Raw genomic sequence first — 20,280 nt, 5'->3', positions numbered from 1 at the left:
ATAATTATTGGAAAAACCTCTTTTTGAATTTGCTCATTCGATGTTTGTCAACTATTAAAATGTATTTGATGATCCGAAACAAGTGATGTGTTGTAAATGCAGTAACAAGAAATTCATAGGGGATCAAAAAATTCTGAGCTTTTTAACATCACCACCATGTACCAATATTACAACTTGACACATCATATTTGTTTAAATCTATGTGCATATGCCCAAAATTGCAAAAATAACTATTGTTGCATACAAAATGTAGATAGTTTTGAGTCCTTATCCAATTCTTTTGTTTTCACATGAGGAGAACAGACGGTGCTGTTCGGTCCATTAGATGGAAATTTTGACCTCTAACTTAAAATATTCTGATGATTGCATTTTGTACTGTTGTCGTACCTTCAGGATTTATATGGACTATATTACTGTCTACATGACATATGAGCCTGAAGATGCTGCATCAATTTACATTAAATAAACTATTGGCAGTTGATAATGTATTTATTTATTTAACCATTTACTCTCCTCGTGTGAAATTACAAGCTGGGTGGTGTTGTGATGTGTTGTAATTTCACTGAAATACAACAGAAGGAAGAATTTATATATATATATATATATATATATATATATATATATATTTATAAAAAACAATAATTCACCCAATAAGAACGTCGAGTTCTGGTTCGTATGCAAAAAAAGGAAAAAGCTAAGGCTTTAATTATAAGAACTCATAAAGGAGAACAGGACGGCCAAACATAAATCCCTCTGTCTGGTAATTGATAGCTGACCTTTTATCTCATGTAAAGTTCACCGCAGTCTTACTTTGACCTGCAGGAGAATTTGTTTATGTCAAGTCCAGACTTTGCTTAGAGACGAGCTCATCTCCACTGTCGAGTATGGGCGTATTAATAAGTACTAACTGTTGAGGTGATACTGGAGAACTAATTAATCCTAAATTAGATTATGAATGAGGCCCTGGGTATGAATAAAACACTTTAATCAGCCCCATAAGTATTCACTGCAAATGCACCGAGGGTGTCTGCTCTTTGTTTCTTAATGCCAGCACTTTTAAGGGGTAATTGATAAAATCCTGTATCTGTATTATCGTTGCAGGAAGCAGATAAGAACTCAAGTAATCAGCAAAGCAATAACAAAAAAAAAAAAAAAGGAAATATATATGATGTGGCTGGAAGAAACAAGTTTTCAATAAATTCAAGAACAGACTGAAGCTCTGTTCAGAGATTTGTGAATGTTCACTTAATGCTGACCTTCTAATTATTTATTTGAATCATTCTTTTCTCCAGGATGAAATTACTAAACATTTATAATTGTTTTTATCGGGTTCAAAATTATACATACAGACTCAAACACGCGGACATACCCCCACAAATAATGGGTTGAATGTCTGACTGACAGTTTTTATTGTCTTCAACAAGCTACTGTCATAAATCTGGTTGGATACTTGACCACTCTTCTTGGCAGAGCTGGTTGAGTTCATTGGTTGGCTGGCTTTAAACCATGAACACTTATCCAATAATTTGGAGCTTTTTGGAATCCATTCCAGATGAATAATCATATCCTCCTTACCGATTCCAAAACCAGTTTTGATGTGTGTTTAGGCTCACGGTTTTGTTGAAACACCCCAGTTTCAATCCTCGAGCTGTTTGATTTGGTGACACTTCCAAATATCTGGTGGTTATGTAAAATTGTTGTAAGTAATCATCTTACAATCTGCAGTTGTTTAAAAATGGATCCAAAAGATTTTACAAACTAGTCTAAATCTACAATTATCCCCCCTAAATCTCCACACACTTTTTCATTGTTCTGATCATTGTTAAGTCCAATAACTAAAATAAGTAAAAGCTGCAATGAATCCTGATCATGAAGTTGTCATAGAAAGACATTTTAAAACCATCATAACTACCTTTTAAAATTATTCTACATTTGTCTTAGCTTGCATATCTAGATAAAAAAAAATTAAAAAATTTCATCCAGACTCTGCATTCTGGTAGTTTCTGTGGAAATGAATGAAGGCACACATTCACAAAGAGAAGAATGAACCTTCTACGCCGTCTTACCCAATAAACTAATTTAATAATACTGGATGAAAATAAAATGCTAAAACTGACAGCCAAGTCCAACACCTGAAGGGCAACAGATGCATCATCACCGCGATTTTCCAACCATACATCACGTCGCAGCACAGAGATGTGTAGGGTAACAGCCACGGATGGCTAATCCTCTGCATAATATGTTCCCGGTATGCTTTCCCACTAAAAACACATTACAGTGTTTTGTCACTCAGCCCAGATATCCATCATGTTCATCAGTCACAGCAATCACTCTTGGAAATTACGCCTTTTAGGAGCGCCCATGTCTCACGTTGGCTCTTTTGGACATACAGGCAATAAAAAGCGACTGTGTCAAGTGCGGCTGCTGGTAATAGATACGGGCTGCAAGATGAACTTTTCATCTGGAAAAAGAGCAAAACGGGAATAGATGATCCCTCACAGTGTTGACATTCCGGCGATGCCGCCACGGAGGACATAAAACACAAACTGGTGCGCAAATATTTTCTGTAAAATGTCATGTGCTTAAATAAAACAGTCCTTGGCCCAGTAAGGCTGGGTGATGGAGGATGATGATGACCCCCTCCTCTGCTAGTTGGTCGCACCGCATTCAGCTGATTAACTATGTCGAGATTGTGTCTGCACTGATGAATTGCGAAAGAAATGAATACTGGAATCTAGATAAGTGCTAAACCGTTTCCAGGATATCTAAAATCTAACAGTTTTTGGCACAACAAGCCTCCATATCCTGACAGGATCAGTGTAATAATTAACCTACAAGCATCAGATGATGCATGAGTATGAGCCTGCCATGTCCCTGCCCTTCAGAGAATAATACTTCACCACTGCTCCATCTGAGCGCAGCTCTGTCTGTTAGAGTTATATTCGGCGCCGGAGATGCTTGAGTCATTACTATTCTCATCACAGTTCAAACAGGTTCCCTCAGATAGGCAGACACGGGGGGAGGCTCTGAACTCCTAACCTTTCATTCCCATTCTTACACGGCTGTCATCGCTCTCATGTTTTCGTACCAATAAACTGCCTCAGTTATAACACAAAAATATCTGGAGAGGTGACTCGAGGGTTGACCTTTCTAAGCTAGCAGTAAAACACTGGAACACAAACCCTCATCAATCAGCCAGAAACAGCTCTGACATTTTAAAACCACATCAGATGTTCTTAGAGAAAGTGCTTTTAAAGGGATATCATTGACTTGTCATTTTCTACAAAGATTTGCTAATCTATGTGGAGCCAAGTCTGCAAGCAGGTTTACCTGACACCGTTTTCTTAAAGTGGAGAAGAAATATTGTCATCTTTAGTCAAACTGCCTTTGAATGGCCTTGGCTCTACACTGTACAACTCTAGACTTTACAACAGAAGAAAATGTGCTTAAATGGCAATTAGCATTTATACATCTAGTGCAAAATATGGACTAACAGGATGTTTTACGTTATTTAAATAAAGAAGACCAAAATGCAGAAGCAATGATAAAGGAAGGAACTATATCTACTAATCTATAGTAAACATCTTCCGTGTGACTTTATCAATCGCTCACATTGTTGTGGGAGAAGTTTGGCCCACTCTTTACTAAATATTTGTTTCTGGAGTCTGGACTTTGACTAGGCCACTGCAACATCTCTTAATTCTTTTAGTTCTCACCAACTATTCTGTTGTAGATTTGCTATGTCCATGTTTTCCATGACCCAGTTTACTTACAGTGCAGTGATGGACTCAGATGGGACTTTATGTCTTTATGAGATATAAAGATAATTACAAAGTCGACCTTTTATCACCTGAAGAACATTTCAGAAGGTTAGCACTCAACATGCTTATCAAAGTCTACAGATGGATTGTTTGTTTATGTTAAATGATTTAGAAAAATCTTGATTGACTTTAATCACTTGGAAGCTCTTAGGTGGGTAAAAATTAATGCTTGTCAGAGATTATTGCTCATGCCTTTCAAATTGGTTTGTGTTAACACACACCTTAATGAACCAGACAAACACAAATTCAGCTATTACGTATGGAGGTTACTCATTAATGAGTTGTTTTGGGTTTTTTTCAGTACCAACTTTTTGTTGCTTCCCCTTTATTTCCTAGGAATGTGGTGATGATGGGCTCAAATTTTTTTGTCAATGTATATAAAGTGTTGAGGTTCATTTAGCTTATTTCATTTTTTCTGATAAAACCTTCAAATAAAAGTGACACATCAGTTCTACTGAGCTCATCATCCACCACTCATTTTGCCTGAGACACTCAATAAATGAAGCGCTGCCAAATAATCTTAATTACAATCAAGTACTAAAAACAAGACTGGAAAAAATAAGATTTTTATAACACTCACATGCCAGGAAGCAGTCCATGCTGAAAGAGATGTTGTCGAGAGAGACGGCTGAACCGGGACCAAGTCCATCTTCTGCACTGAATTGGAGCCAGTACCTGAAGAGAGGCAAACATGACTTAACAACTAAAACAACTTTGAAAAGATTAGACAGCTTCTGGGTGAAGAACGATGAAGCCTTTTTATGCTTTGGGACAGAATTGGTTTTAGACAGAGTACTCTGTGTGCTTCCTGACATCTCAGTTTCTATTGTTAACAAAATCCTGTGTTTTCTGCATTTACAAATGAGCTTTGTGACTTATTTCAAAGTGGAACAGTTTGTGGTGTTAAAACAAAGGTACAAATGTAGCCATGGTTACAAAAACAGCATAAATGTGACATGTAATTCAAACTGGGTGGCCAAACAGCAGCTTATGCCGCACTAATAGCTTCCTTGGGTCTTAAAAACACAGAACATGAATGTTATTATGACCCTGAAGTGTTGCATTCAAAGGAAGATTTGTGATGTCTGTTAACAGATGTCAAAGTGTTCTTTAAAATACGAATGAGCCTAGTTGGGAGCTGGGAGAAATTCTAAAAGTAGATTTTAAACAGTAATTTTAAAATAAATGATAACTGAATTTTTAATAAGAATGAAAATGCTAAACTCTAAAATGTATGCTTGACGTTTTTTATCCAAGAGATTGAATGAAAAACATGCGAAACCTTAGACACCATTTGACTGACAGTGATTTTTGCTTCCCACCAGATAAAGTAATTGAAATGGTGGAGCAGAAACAAAATTATATTTCTTATTATTTGTCAAGATGGCACTTTTCTGCCAGAATCAGGCTGGTTACACCTTTGATTTCCAGAGCTTTTGTTCACCGATTCAGAGTCCAAACAGAACCCCAGAAAGAAAAAAAAAAGAAATAGCAAACTCAATGAAAATACAGTATTGCAAGAGTTAAATGCGTTTGAGTATCACACTTGTTAATATTTGAGAAGAATAAGGTTCTCAGGAAGTCTTTTTATCATTTATAAGGCGAGAGAGAGCAGCCAGTATTACACAGCTCTGCAGTTCAATAGGACCTTACTAATATTTTAAAGACAAAATTAATATGGACATCTTGAACTTTCTGTAGCATTGGCATATTAATGTTTAGCTTTACTAACTAAAACAGTTTATGTCTGTGGCATCTGTAAACACCAAACATCCACTCTCTCAAGTGATTCTCTTACGAGGAATTTTAATTCGTTTCCAATTCGGATGTGGAAATGTCCAAAGTAGGAAACCACTAATGCCTCTGTGCCGGCTGCTATGTCCCAGCCAGAGAACGATCTTCAGGTTGAACAAATGCTGAGAAATGGAACCTGGAGAGCTAAAGGACCTGATCTAGTTATCTCATTTTTCTCTTCAAATGACCGATTTATTGATGTAGATTCTTAAAACTCCAGAGACAGAAAAGGAACATCTGGATAACATTTTTTAGGCGTAGATAATATGTTAAACATTCTGTTATTATTCTTTATTCTGAGCTTTAGTAGAAGAGATATAGAATAACTGTTCTTGTCTAATTAATTTTGCTTTTGTGTTTACTTCAATTAAATCAGGAATTAGACCTAAGAATGATTAATAAGAAATATAATCCATAATTTACATGCAGATATTTTGACTGATGAAATAAAACCTAATTTTGATAAAAGTCTATTTGCTTCTTCAAATTGGTTATAAAAACTGCTCACTGGAGAGGAAACAAATCATTCTTCAGCACAGTTTTATGATAAACTAATTATTTGTTGTACTTTAATATAACTCAAAGTAGCCATGAAATGTGCATCGATTGTTTTAACATAAATATTTAACATAACTCTAGAAGCAGTCCTCTTATAGATAGTGAAGGATTTCTATGTTGGTCCAGATGTAATATTTCACTTAGTTGCAGTTTTTATATATCGAAATTATCTGCTGATTCTTGACTTTTTACCTACACATTACGTGGCCTTTCTGTTTCTATTTAAGCTTCACAAAGGTCACTGAGCAAAGTCTTGGAGGTTCACCCGGTGCTTATGGACATGACATTCAAATCAAAAGCACAAGCACAGCTGACTACATAACCCAGGAATCAAAAATTAATCACTCTCCGAGGAGTGGGATTATTCAAGCTTGAAAGAAACCCCCAGTTAGGCAAACAGAGATGAAATGCCCTTTTCTGGGTTGCTTCTTTGTTTGATTTGTTTTAATTTCTCTCTTCTTGAAGGGAAATCAAGGCCAGAGTTAATTGGAAGGCAAGCAGAATGGGGACAATTTTGTGTATTAGGTTCTATTCACTTGGTCACAGACAGGTGCAAAGAAAAGAGAGAAGGGGGTATATTTAATTTTTTTTTGTTTTTTTTACAGACGTACTTATTAGAAAGTCCATTGTGGAGACCCCGGTGGGATTCATTAATTTTGTCAAGCCGAGTGGAAGCAGCTCCTTAAAAATGAAAGAAAACTCCACCTGCAGGGGTGTGAGGAAGTGGCGACGGTGTCAGAGTCATGTTTGAATGAGATTCAGAAGACTTGTCTGCTCTTAAGCATTTAAAGTGGAGCTGACAGTTTGACGCCTGCAGACAATCTAAACACACTGCTTTGTTGCAATCACTACTGTCTGTCAGGAGGTGAAGCAGGTGAGCGTACCAGTCTGCCAGCCCGTAAAGAGGGAGTGTTATGAGCCTCCAGCCTCTCTCGGATTTGGGCTCGCTGGCCGAGTGCCACAGCCTGCGCTGCTCGTCTGGGCCCGTGCTGTTCTCCACCATCCACAGAGATAACGAGTCCCGCTGTGAGCCTCCGGAACAGAACCAGAACCTCACCTGTCGGAGTTAAGAGGAGATTTCAATGGTTCTAACAAAAAGCCAAAAGTTTAAAGTGGGGGTTAGAGCTTGTTAGTGATTTCCCTTTGATGCGGATACTACACAAAGTTTCTTGTAAAACAAAAAAGAATGAAAGAAATTGTTATTTCAGGTTGTATGTTTAACTTCAAAAGTGTAGCAACAAAAAGGATTCCACAGGTTTAGACAAAAGTTAAGACGTACAGGAAAAAACGGAGTGTGGAAAAAACAAATCACTATTGCTTAGAACAAAATTGAGCACAGAGACGGCGATTGTGTCCCCTCATCTTTCAACATCAGATAAGTTTGCTTGGGGATCCAGACATTTGTGTCGGCGTCTCTTAAGGTTCTGCCATAGTTTTTTCTTCCAGTCATTCTGTGGAAAACATGCAACTTTTGGGGGTCATCATTCTACACATTAACTACTTTAAGCCACATTCAACTTTTGGACAAATGGCATCTCTTTTAACTCTAGAATACCAATTGACATTTAAAGATTAGTTAAGTGGTGACCAAAATAAGCCTAAATCATTGTCTCTTCACCCTGTACTTGAAGAGATTTGAGATTTATTTTTAAGACAAGAAATGACTTTCTTTTTAAAATCTGTCCAAATAGGCCATACTTATTCAGTATTCCAACTGTGCAGTTATGAATTTTAACTATTAGCCCACAAGCTGAATTTGAACTCCAGGGAAACCCATACATCCTTTCCCCCCCGTAGGACACTTTTAAAGTCCTACAGGGGATCCAGTTCTTCTCAGGTGAAAAGTTATAGTTCCTCCAGCGAGTTCTCTGTATTCCACCCTCTCTTCACAGTGGGATTGGGCTGGAAAACCTCTAAAGGGAAGCGCAGTAGAGGCATCCTGATCTTATGCCTGAACCACCTCGGCTGTCTCCTTTTGATGAAGCGGTGCAGTGACTCTATCCAAGCTTCCCGAGGATGACTGAGCTCATCCTTGTCTTTAAAGATGAGTCCACTCTGCAGCCTGGATGCAGCTGCTTGTATGTGGTTTCTCTTTCTTTCGGTCGTGACCCACATCCCATGGCCGCATGTGAGCCTTATGATCTCATCTTTGCCTTTTGACGATTATGTGGTTCAGTTAGCAACCATAGGTCATGACCTTCGGTGTGTAGTGCAGGAGTTTGCAGAAGAGTGTAACACTGCTGCAAACAGTGAACAGCTTTTGAGAATAAGCTATTCTAGGTTATTTGGTTCTTGGAAGGCCACTCTGTCTGCATCATGTTTGATTCTATGTAATCGAAAGGACTTTAAGTGTCTACAATCTTGTTCATTAGAGAATGTAGTGCAGATGTATGAACTGGGGTCATCTGCAGTTTAATGGACACTACTCTGGTCTGCTAATATAAAACAATAACCCACTCACAGAACGAAGGTCTACATTTACAAAGGCCATCTGCATTCCACATTCACCTCATGGCCAGTTGTGAATAATCTTTCTGACTGTAGAATGACAGACTTCAGATACTTTTAAAACTAGTTTTCTAATTATTTCATTCTGATGTCCAGCAACAATCTCTTCTCTAAGGTCAGGGCTGCGGTCTTTTCATCTTAGTGTCACATGAATATGAACCTGTACACTAAAGAAACACAGAACAGAACACCCTTTTTTTATATAAATGTGGTCACATTATTATTATTATTATTTCTTTTTCATTTTGGTTTCATCTTTGTTGAAGAAATGACAGTATGGAATCTGCTGTGTGTTTTATTTTGTGGGTTAGATTCAAATCATCTTAGCACATGGTAAAGAGAAGATGCAGTTTTAAAATGTCTTATATGGAAGTGAAAGAGGATGCAGTTTCTTTTCACCATTAAACAAAGTGCAGCTGGTGGTGTACAATGACTCATGCAATGAAGCTATAAGAAACAGAGGTGGAAGCTAGGCTTGGGTCAGATGTGGGCCTTTGTGAATGGAAGTAGCTTCATGCCAAGAAAGAGTACGACAGATGCTATTTTTGGTTTAAGTGCACAGAAGACCAGAGGGAGTTGCATTGGATGTAGAGTAAGCATATGACAGGGAGGAGAGAGAGGAGCTGTGGTATTCTATGAGGCCGTCTGGAGAGGCAGAGAAGTATGTTATAGTGGTGACGGATATGAAAGAGGTCTGTAAGACAGCAGTGAGGTGTGCTGTAGGAGTGACAGCAGATCATGGTGGAGGGATCAGCTCTAAGCCCCTTCTTGTTTACTTTGGTAATGGACAGACTAACACATGAGGCTAGACAGGAGTCTCCATGGGCTTTGATATTTGCAGATGACATTGTTGATGTGCAGAATGAGTAGGGCACAGTTAAACGAAAAGCTAGAGTGGTGGAGGCATGTACTGGACAGAAGAGGAATGAAGAACAGTTGCAGCAAGAAAGGATACAGGTATATGAATGAGAAGGGAACGGTGACAGGGAGCATAAGCACAGAATGTAGATGACTTCAATTGCTCAGGATCAATGGTCCAGAGCAGTAGAGTGTGTGTAAAAGAGGTGAAGAAGCGTTTGCAAGAAGGTTGGATTGGGTGGAGAAAAGTGTCAGGTTTGATAGAAATAAAGGAAAAGTGCACAAGAGTGCAGTGAGAGCAGCGATGTTGTGGGGTTTAGAGCCGTTAACCACTGAGGAAAAAACAGGAGACAGAGCTAAAGGCTGCAGAGCTCAAGATGCCGAGTTTCTCTTTAGGAGTGATGAGGATAGATAAGATCATGAATGAGTACATGAGAGGGACAGCTCATGTCCAGACTGAGATGGTTTGGACATGTTCAGAGGAGGGACAATGATGATGTCAGTAGGCGGAGGCTGAGGTTGGGGACGCCAGGCTGGAGGCCAGGGGGGGAAACCAGAAAGGAGATTTATGGGAGTGGATGTGAGGGTAGAAGATGCAGTGGATCATTAAGCCCACTCTTGTGTTTTTAAAATGTTTTGGGGTTTTTTATTGGTCGAATGTAATATTCCCAATTTTATATGTCATATTTTTATTAGCTGTAAGTGGAAAATCATCATAATCAACACAAATAAAGGCTTTCACACATCCATTATGTGTAATTAGCCTATAAAATGTGTTTCACTTGGTTCCTAAAATAAACAGAGTTTTGAAATGTATCTATTAATACTCTGAGTACAGTTAATAAAATCAACCTGGGTTATTAGTTGGATTTTTGTGGGGTGAAATGGCACATCTCTGACTCAGCATAAATTGGTGTGGGCAATACTATGCCAAAACTAATTTAAAAAAAAACAAACAAAACAACATATTTTGTCACAGGTTTTAAACAGTAAAAATAAAGTTAAATGTAAATGTTGTGATTCTCAGAGCCAACTAAATATTGTAATCTCCCTGTTTAAATGGGGCAGGCTCTGAAGTGGTACTAAATGCATCACTTCCTAGCATTACACTTGTTGACAGAAATCTCTACAAGTATGTTGGGCATCAAGGCTGGAAGCATTTTTATGACATGGAAGCTCTAACAGTTGATCTGACTCTTAGCTGCAAGTCAGCATCCTGAACAAAGTTATCCAGGAGTGGAGAAAAAGCATCAACCTGAACAAATTAGGATTAGGTGGAAGGATTTAAAGGGCTAATGCTGAATTTTGTCTCATCTTTGTCTGTTTGGCATAAAGCTCTGAGGTAACGGAGTATAAAGGCGGCCTCAGCTACTGCTCACAGACATCGGGCGTCTCTACTGTGCCCTACATTACAGGTGCTGTTTTAACAATATTTCCAGAGCTCTGTGAGTTCTGAAAATGCTTATAGTCTGACCCTTTGACCCGCAGATCTACCTCTTTGTTCCATCTATTCTGCATTAAGCTCTAACCTATAGTTTCTGACTGTTCCTCCATGCGTAAATGTTCGAAGAAGCATGCAAAGGGTGAAGAGGTTGTTGGAAAGGTCAGGCCACAGAGCAGAAATAAAACAAATAAGCAAACCTCTATACCACAGGATATATACAACTTCACTCCAGAACACATTGGGGGTTTTAAAAATGCATGAGTTTTACAACCTGTGGTCACCTTCTCTTTGAATCTTTTGAAACACAAAAATTTCAGAGCTCAGTCTCTCTTTTCTTTGCTTTCTGAGTTTCTGACCACATTTATAACTAAATTAAATTCTCCCACAAACTTTAAACTGGAAAACTTATTGCTTTGTTTTGCTGCTCCTCCATAAAAGAATGATTTTTATGGCCTGATGTTCCTAATAAATATCTGGAGAGGAATCAGCCGACTCGCATCTCCTTACCAAAACCAACACGCAACGTTTTTAAAATTTAACAGCACGACACTAAAAAAAAAAAAAAAAAAATCTTAATTTCTCCCAACAAACTTCAGGAAACAAAAGGCAATGAATAAACCTGGTTCGGGTTTTGTTGTAAACTATAAATGAACAAAAGGAAAAAAGAAAAAGATAAACTACAGGGACTCACCGTGCAGGGAGAGTTTCTTAGAGGAGGGGGGAAGAGAGGACTCTTGAGCAGCGTTGAGCCCCGATGACCTTTGGAATGGCCCCCCTCTGTTGTAAATGTTACCCCTTATGACACATATAACACAGGTATGAAGGAGGACAATATAAAATAATCAACTGTACACTTCAAATGAAGACAAATTAAACCAGAGACTTGCATACACCATATAAGGGTGATAAGTATTTTTTTTTCTCACTGTCTGTCACTAAATCATAAAATCTTTTCTTGTTTTAGGTCAGTTAGGACGAGCAAAATTATTTGTATTTGGTAAATGTCAAAAACATGAGTGGAATAAATTCTAATTCATACTTACAGACATTTCCTGTGACATTTCCTTCAACAAATGCTACCAAATATTACTTCTGGAATATTTGGTAGCATTGCCTTTAACTTTATGACTTGGGGTCAATTGTTTGTCCACAAAGAGGTCACTGTGCTCTGCTGAGTTTTTGGCCCATTTCCCCTGACAGAATTCAGCCAGGTCTGCTTCCACTCACGCTCACGTCACGAACTGGGGTCAAACCTTTCTGATGACCCTTCCAAAACACTTACAAAAACTCACATGTGCACAAAGTGGTTTGCTCATTTAAGATGTCGCTAAAAATATTTCCAGATAACGTTCCTTCCTTCCTCATAATGATGTATTTTGTGAAGGGCACCAGTCTTGCTGCAAATAATGCACCCAGCATGATGCTGTTACCTGGTGACAATGACTGTAGCCAAACATTTAATTTTAGTTTTATTAGAACAACACACATGTCTGCTAAAGGGAAGTCTTTGCCTCTCAGTATATTTGCAAACTATAATTGACTTTCTATGTTGCTTTTGGAGTAATGCTGGCTTCCTCTCTTACTAGCCATCCATCCCATGTTTCACTTGGAAAATGACATTCTGCTTTACAAGTCATCTTTTATTTTGTTCTGAGATTGATATGCATATTTTAAAATAAAACATATTCATCAAAACATGTCTCCTTCCTGAAAGGTGTGGTCGGTGGACCGCTCAAAGGAATAACAATAATATCTTAATTAAAAGAATGTGATAAAAACATGAATTATTTTGTCATTTTGCAAATAGAACAATTTTTCTGTAATCTTACCAGACCTGAAACAAAAATATTTTAATCTCATTTAATGTCAGGCAGTGAGAAAAATGGCAATATGTATTTTTATACCATGCGTGCAAATATCTGATTTCAACAGGATGTGAGTGTCTTCAACAAACTTTAAACAAAACCGTTCTATTTTTCTGCATGTCATTAATTTGTCTCTGTTTTTTTGTGCACCACTGCTTAAGCATTTCAAAGAAATTATTGGACAGTGACTGAAGTTAACATCACAGTAGGGATGAAAACGACAGATTTATTCGCTCCTCAGAAATCAATAAATAAATTTTCGGCCGACCCCTCACAATAAGGCCAGCTCTCCACAGCCACTTAAACCCAGTGGGATTCTGTTTGTTCCAGTGTTCTGACCACTGATCAAGCCAAGAAATACTATGTCTGGCACATCTGAAGTCTCAGTTGTTCCAAATTCACAAAGTCAATATGTTCAAGGTTAGCTTTGTGTTATTTTGCAGTTTGAAAAGCCCGATATTTGCCTCTTTGAAGTCCGTCTCTGTACGGCTCACCTAGACTTCTGAGAGGCTGCAAATGAATGTTAATACGATTACATCAGAGACACGTGTGATACGGACCTGATGAGGGGCAGCTCTGCCTGGTTCCTTTAGATGGGGATCGTCTCCAGGAGAGGTTTCGACCAGGAACCGACTGCCAGCTGCAATCGCCCTCTTCAAAAGAGCAGTAGCTACCGTTGAGAAAGTTTCCTGGAAAGAGATAGGAGAGAATATCTCAGTGATTTATGTATAACGAAGCAAGAAAGTGGACTCATCACTGGCAGCCAAACATCCAAGGAGAAAGAGAACAGGGAGTTGAGTGACATGTAAAGGCAGAGAGGCTCAAAAAAGAAACAGTAGATATGGGGAGCAGGGTAATGGCCCACAGGATTTGATGTGGTGATAAAAACTGTGGAAGTGGTGCAGAGAAATCTCAGATTCACACCAAGTGGGAAACTGGACAGAATAAAAGTTGAATCGTCTGAGAAGAAACAAGATTTGGTGACATAATGTTGGTGAAAAACAAAGCTGGTGATTATATCGGCATTAAGTTTACACACACAAAATCACGGATTAAAGTTTCTGATATACGTTCATCTTCCAACTTTCATGTTCACACAAGAAGATTTGATGCTCAATTCTGATTTTTTTACTCAAATACATTTTTTTCTCTTTGCAAGATTGTTCAATCGGACCTTTGTGTGGACAGTTTGTGACCCCGAAGCGACCCACAGGCACAGAACAAGAACACAGACGTCACACAGAAACGAAATGATTACTGAAATAATAACGAATGCTGCCGTTTCTGGATTGATTTTAAATTTGTTGAGCGATGGGAGTCAACTGTATGAAACCAAGATCATCACAGGATGAAGGAAGCTAGGAAAACAGAAAGTTGCATATTGGCTTTAGTCATTACTTATGGTCATTATGACACAAGACTCGCATAAAAAGTCAGATAAAATGAGATAAAATGCGACACTTTGAAAACTATCAAATATGTATCCGATTTAGTACCACATATGGAAATTATACAAATCTGACTCTTATTGTTTTGGTGAAAAAATTGGAATTGGAAAAAAAATGATTTGTGTTGTACTTTCTTGCTGTGTGAACGTAGCCTATCGCATCTACTTTTAGGACAGAATGTTTATTTACTACATCATATAGTCCATCCACTAATATGTGTCTAAAGAAAGTTGATGAAGAGAACTCAAACGTGTTTCAAAGGCACCGAAAAACTGCAGAGTCTATTATTGTTGACCACTTTACCATCTTCTATTTCTATATATTAGAAAAGTTCAAAAGAAAAATAAATAGCTTAAAAAGGTCCAAGTCAGAGAACAACAATGAGTACTTCCCATCATAAGGACCTTGTAGTGCTGCAAGAAACTCTTCTCACTCCAGATGAGGTAATAACACAATTTAGTTAAAAGCATTCCACTCTGCATTCATCCATTTATTGACAGCGTGAGTTTCAGGAAAGTGATCCACTTCTTGTGGAACAGAGTGATGCAGGTTTAAGTGCAGTTCAAAGTGTTCATTTGTACCATTTGATGTGAAATCAGTGAAACACAAAAAGCCTCTATTTAGCCTCAGGAGTTCTTAAATGTTTATTTTAAAAGCTGAAAAAATGTTAACTTTCTCTTCAAGGACTTTTGGAGTGATTTTTATAAATAATAACTTTGGTCACTTTGAAACCTTTTTAACTTTTCTGTGATTTCAATTTCTTATTTGCAATCAAAAGCCTCTTAGTGCTATTGTTGTTTGTCTGCACGTTTTTAATTGCGAGTTCATTTCACTTTAAGCTGTGTGTTACTCAGATTGAACGTTCAGGGCAGCTCTGTGTAAAAAAGGCAGAGCTTATTTTAGTCAGTCAGTGCATTTTCTCTTCTGGGACTAATAGGAAAAAAAAATAAGGAGCAAGAGATTGTTCTTTATTTTATAATAAAAACAATATCTACATGTAATTACTGTGTCTTTTGAATCTAATTTTAAAGTTGTATGTTTTTACATTTAAACTGGAAGATTTCTTATAATAGTTATGAAAACTTAAAAGAAAATTATAATAAACAAGCATTAGAACTCTGACCTTTCAGACATTGTAAAAAAGGACTGATTAACAAAAAACCAAACAAACCAAGAAAAAAAAGACACCATCCACAACCCTCGTCTTTATGTTTTGCTTCTTACAAAAAAAAACAAAACAAAAAAAAAAAACAGAAAGAAAACAAAAATCCAGAGATTTTCAGCCAGGAATGTAATACGCTGCTCTGTAATTGCTGAAGTTTCAGACATGTTTCTCTTAAAATGTTTGAGTTAGAAAAGAGAAAACAAGACCCTCTGGCCAATTTCGAGTCTCCATATGAACACCATGATCAGCCATAACATTTAAACCACAGAAAGCAGGGCTCAGCTGGGAAACCCACAAATAAAAACAAATATTAACCTACTGCTTACAAATATTCCTCTTATGATCTCAGAAAATATTGTGAATTTCATCTATATTTAATCACTAAGTATTGCCCTCTTTCACTTGAACCATGAAATCAAAAGCTTCAGTCTTTGGTTTCAAAGCTTTATTATTACAAAGTTAACTTTATGATTCTTTCATATAAAAGTTGTTGGGGATCGGGGCCTTTTCACAGATCATGTGGTAGTAATTATAAAGGAGATATTCTTTTGGTGAACCAGGCAGGCCAACAAAAGCCGTCTTAGATTGGCAATTTTATAGCAGCAACATGTTTTGAATTTAAAAACAAACACATTTCTCAAAGGAACATGTCTGTTGCAAACAAACTAAAAAAAAATTCACTGTATCTCATGACTATAATAACATTGCCTTGCATGAGCCAGTCACTATGAGATCAAATGCATAAAAAAGTAACATATATCATCATGTCATGCATGGTGTCTGAACATAAACATCTGGGATGGTTAAGTATTTATAAATGTCACATTTTTAAATTAAGGTGAAGGGTAACTTAAGAAAAGAAAAAAAAACTCAGTGTGTGACATTCAAGGTTTTAAAAGAAAACATGAAGCAGGCCTCTCCACTCATTTGGAGGGAAAATGAAAGGTCTGAAATAAAGTCCAGTTTGCCTAGCAGGACTTTGCACAATTATCGGCATCCTGTAGTTAAAACCACAGAAGTATGAGACAAGATTGACAGCAAAACACTGTATTTTTCTCCAAAACACACTGTATGAAAAGACTGATTGGCCAATAAAGTTGCCAGCAACCCTGAAAGAGCTGCAGACATTTGTGCAAAGTGCTGATTGTGTTCTCTGAGTGATAATCTACTGTATTCTTCATAGGTCAAACAGAAATGTAAAAGGTTGCAAGACAAAACACAATTCCTCCAGGACTGAGATGAGCGGTATTTTGAGACATTTCTAAAACATATGTTCGGCACACACACACACAAAAAAAAAATAAATTAAAATCCACTGTGTATCACTAATACAATAAATAAATAAGTATGAGATCTGGACCCAAACGGTCCAACAGCATGCAGCTGGCTTTGACAACAATATGAGGAGCTCCAAATGTCAGTCAGTTTTGAGACAAAACCTCCTGGTGTTTTCTGCAAGGCTGAAGATGGACTTTATGCTTCAGTGCCAAAAATCAGCAAAGTAACGGCTTTATCAGAAAGTTTCAGAGTGACAGAGAGATTTACCTGCAAACATCTTAAACATTGGGAGAAGACTGAGAAAATGTACCAACTCAAAATGTGGCATGGACGGCGATAAATGATTACTAAAGATAACAGGATTGTGTTTTAAAATCAGAAGACTCTTAAAGTGTCAATTTTAGTAAGTGGTAAATTAGTTGCTTTAGAAACTGTGGATTTTGTAGGAGTTCAGATTTTCACGATGCAAAGTTAATCTGGAAAATACTCAAAGGTAACTTAGAAAGCTTCATGTGATTTTTGTTCAGCTGAAGAAAATGCTGCAAATGTAACGCAGACTGAACTGAAAACTCAAGTGCCATCGTCCTGCAACTTCTCCTGCCTGAATCAAAAGGCTAAATTGCCCTCTTGTCAAGTTTTGCAAAGACCTATTAATTAATCGTCCATTTCATTCATGTGTGATGAAGCAGAAATGAATCCAAAGTTTGAACGACAGCGACACTCTGGGCTAGGTTCACAGACCCAGACCCAAACTAAATATTTGAGGTACATGAAGGGCTCTCAAGACTCTGGAGAAGACTTTGGTCGACCTTTGGATTTCCTGTTTTGCTTTTTGACATTTAATTATTGATGTTAGCGGTTGAGTTGTGATTTGATCTCGTAGGACAGCTGTTGATACCAGGTGTGAATCAGGCCTTGGGCGTCAATGTGAGACGCAGTGCATTTTTTTCCATGATCAGTGATTTAACAGTTAGTAAGAGAAATAGAAAAGCTAGAAAGAAAAAGTATCTTGGGCTGATTCTGGTATTTGAATAAACTACAGTATTTTAATACTTTACATTTACAATCAAATAAATTGCTTTAGGAAATTATGCACATTTTAATTGAATGCTAAAACCAATTAAAGTCTGAAATTCTTACATATTTTTGGAGCAATGTTACCCTTGAAAGATCTTCCCATAGCAAGACAGTTCCTGGTTAAATAAATGTTGAATAAATATAATTGAAAAAAAAAAAAAACCAAACTCAAACACCCCTTATATTATGGCTTCTTACGCTTTGATGCAAAGCAGCGTTTCCAATTTGTTACGGGGCAAATGTGGAGCTGGAAGGCAGTGGGGCGTCTGCTGAATTTAGCCGGGCTGAGATCAAGCAGAGGAAGCTGGGACTCTCAGAGAGTTGAGGATGTGTTTGTGCATAATGATGCGCTAGTAGGATGGTGAGGGATCATCCATGGGGACTCGAGCTTCCTTATATGTCGGGAATCTTTGTGATTGACACCAGCTGAGCTTGTTCCTCCAGCCTCTTTCTGCTTTTTCCCATTAATGAGCCTTGGCAGAGCTTATAAAGGATTTAAATAGATCAAATCAGAGGCAGATAACTGGTGGATAGATCATAGAGAATAGGGTATCAGAGAGGAGATGCTATGTGATACGAGTGCCAGGGGGTAATCAGGATGGGTGACTGATGAATATGAAATGAACTACAGACATGCAGGTACAAACGTAGGCAAAACAAAAGACATACGATGGTTTAAAGGTGGTCTGATCAACATTGGTCCTTGATTTTAATAAGGTTAAAAGATAACGGTTGTGTTTCTTAATAGTTTCGAGGACAGTTAACAGCTGGTGTTTGAGTAGTCTTACCAGAGCAGTGACATTTCTCAGCAGGCAACACATTTTTCTCAGCTAAATGACCAGTTTTTACCTTGATTTTAACCAAAACAAACATGTAAAAAGAAAACACAACAGGAAATATTTGCATTTTGAGATTTTATTCCCAATCCTAATCGTCAGTCTATAGGTCTGCCCATCCACCCATCAAGGTATGTATAAATCTATATATTTGATCTGTTAATCTCCTTATTCTTCCATAAACCTGCTGAAAATTTTTTTGGAGTGAAAAAAGAATCATTCTTTTCTAGATATGCTAAAATAAACATAATTAATAACAATGTTCAGATTGTATTTAAACAATATCATGGTAGGAAACAAATGCTTTAAAAATAATTAGCAAGCTAGTTTTAACAGTCCACCCAAGAAACCTCGCTATGAAGAGCTGGTGCAGAAGATCAAGATCATCGTCCTCATCCTCATCATCAGTGTGTTAGCTTTAAAGCCTCTGCTTTTCAGTAATTCCAGTCATATTTCAGACACCACTCTCTCTGTCCATAGCCCCACTTTCGTTTGGAGTTCCTCAAGGACCAGTTGTTGGCCCCAGCTTCTTGAATATGTTTCCCTTTGGATTTATCATAGCCACAATATTTATTTTATGTCTCATTCAGATGTTGATGTCACCACCCTGAAAATATGATGTAAGGAAACACTGAATGTTTTTCTGAACTGATCAGGAGTTATAAACAGATATTTGAACTGAAATCTTCATAACAAAACACAAAGTTATTCACTTTGATTGATTTCTGCTTGCTTAAATTACTGCAGCTGCATTTAGGCTAAGACAACAGTGTAAAACATTTGAAGGTGGTTTAATTGAAAATTCAAGTGAAGTGTAAAACTGTCTTGGTTTTAATTTAGAAATCGAAGATCATCAAGTTAATTTGACAACAAGAGAAAAGCTGTCAAAACGTTGTTTTTATTCTCACAGCTCATTAGTCTTCAATCTTGAAGACATTACGCAAGAAAACTGCCCTCACCTAGTTGAACAAAGACACATTTCTGTATTATTTTCACTCATGTTATCAAGTTGAAATAGCATATTATTTTAAATTAGATGATAAATTCATGACTTAGTTTGCACAAATACATGGTAATACATTTTACTAAACATCAAACTGAATTCTGCTCAGAAACATTTATTTTGAGCTTTAGCAATGTAAGTAGACAGAAGTTGGTAGACACAATTAAATGAGGCTCAATTTATTTGCTGCTTGCATCAGGTACAATAACTTGCTTCCTGACAAATGATAAGAATGAGGAAACAGCACTTCCTGTTTGGTGTTAGATACAATTCAGGATTATATTGTTTTTCTTTAGAGTTCTGCATGGGTTAAGCCTCGTTCGCTTAATGGCATTTTGAAATACCAGAATTCAGCAAGAACACTCAGATCTACTAACTAGATGCTCTTGAATGCCCTGCAAAACGCACAAAAACAGGGGTGACACTGATTACTTTGGTTGGACCCATTCTGTGGCAGAACTTACCAGGGCAGATACTGTAAAGATTCATCAGACATGGGATTTTTTGTGGGCTTTCATTCCGAAAATATTTCTGTTTTACTTATATTCTGTGTTTTTAATCATAATTTACAAGTTTAATTTTCTTTCACTGTTTCAGGATATATATATATATATATATATATATA

General features: G+C 37.3%; 1 protein-coding gene across 2 annotated transcripts in view; it reads right to left on the bottom strand.

Annotated features, from left to right (window-relative positions):
* The window catches only part of alk (ALK receptor tyrosine kinase), a 399,799-nt gene that overhangs the window by 49,449 nt on the left and 330,070 nt on the right, over positions 1-20,280 (bottom strand). For both annotated transcript variants that reach the window (XM_016662468.1, XM_007575639.2), the window contains exons 7-10: positions 13,409-13,537; positions 11,675-11,778; positions 7,058-7,230; positions 4,402-4,496 (exon numbers count right to left, since the gene is read on the bottom strand). In XM_016662468.1, the coding sequence (XP_016517954.1) occupies positions 4,402-4,496; positions 7,058-7,230; positions 11,675-11,778; positions 13,409-13,537 (501 nt within the window). The remainder of the gene's footprint in view (positions 1-4,401; positions 4,497-7,057; positions 7,231-11,674; positions 11,779-13,408; positions 13,538-20,280) is intronic.

The sequence above is a fragment of the Poecilia formosa genome, unplaced genomic scaffold (assembly GCF_000485575.1).
Source record: "Poecilia formosa unplaced genomic scaffold, Poecilia_formosa-5.1.2 Scaffold8, whole genome shotgun sequence".
Lineage (NCBI taxonomy): Eukaryota > Metazoa > Chordata > Actinopteri > Cyprinodontiformes > Poeciliidae > Poecilia > Poecilia formosa.
Note: the sequence above shows the minus strand (reverse complement) of the source record. Positions and strands in the feature narration are given on the sequence as shown.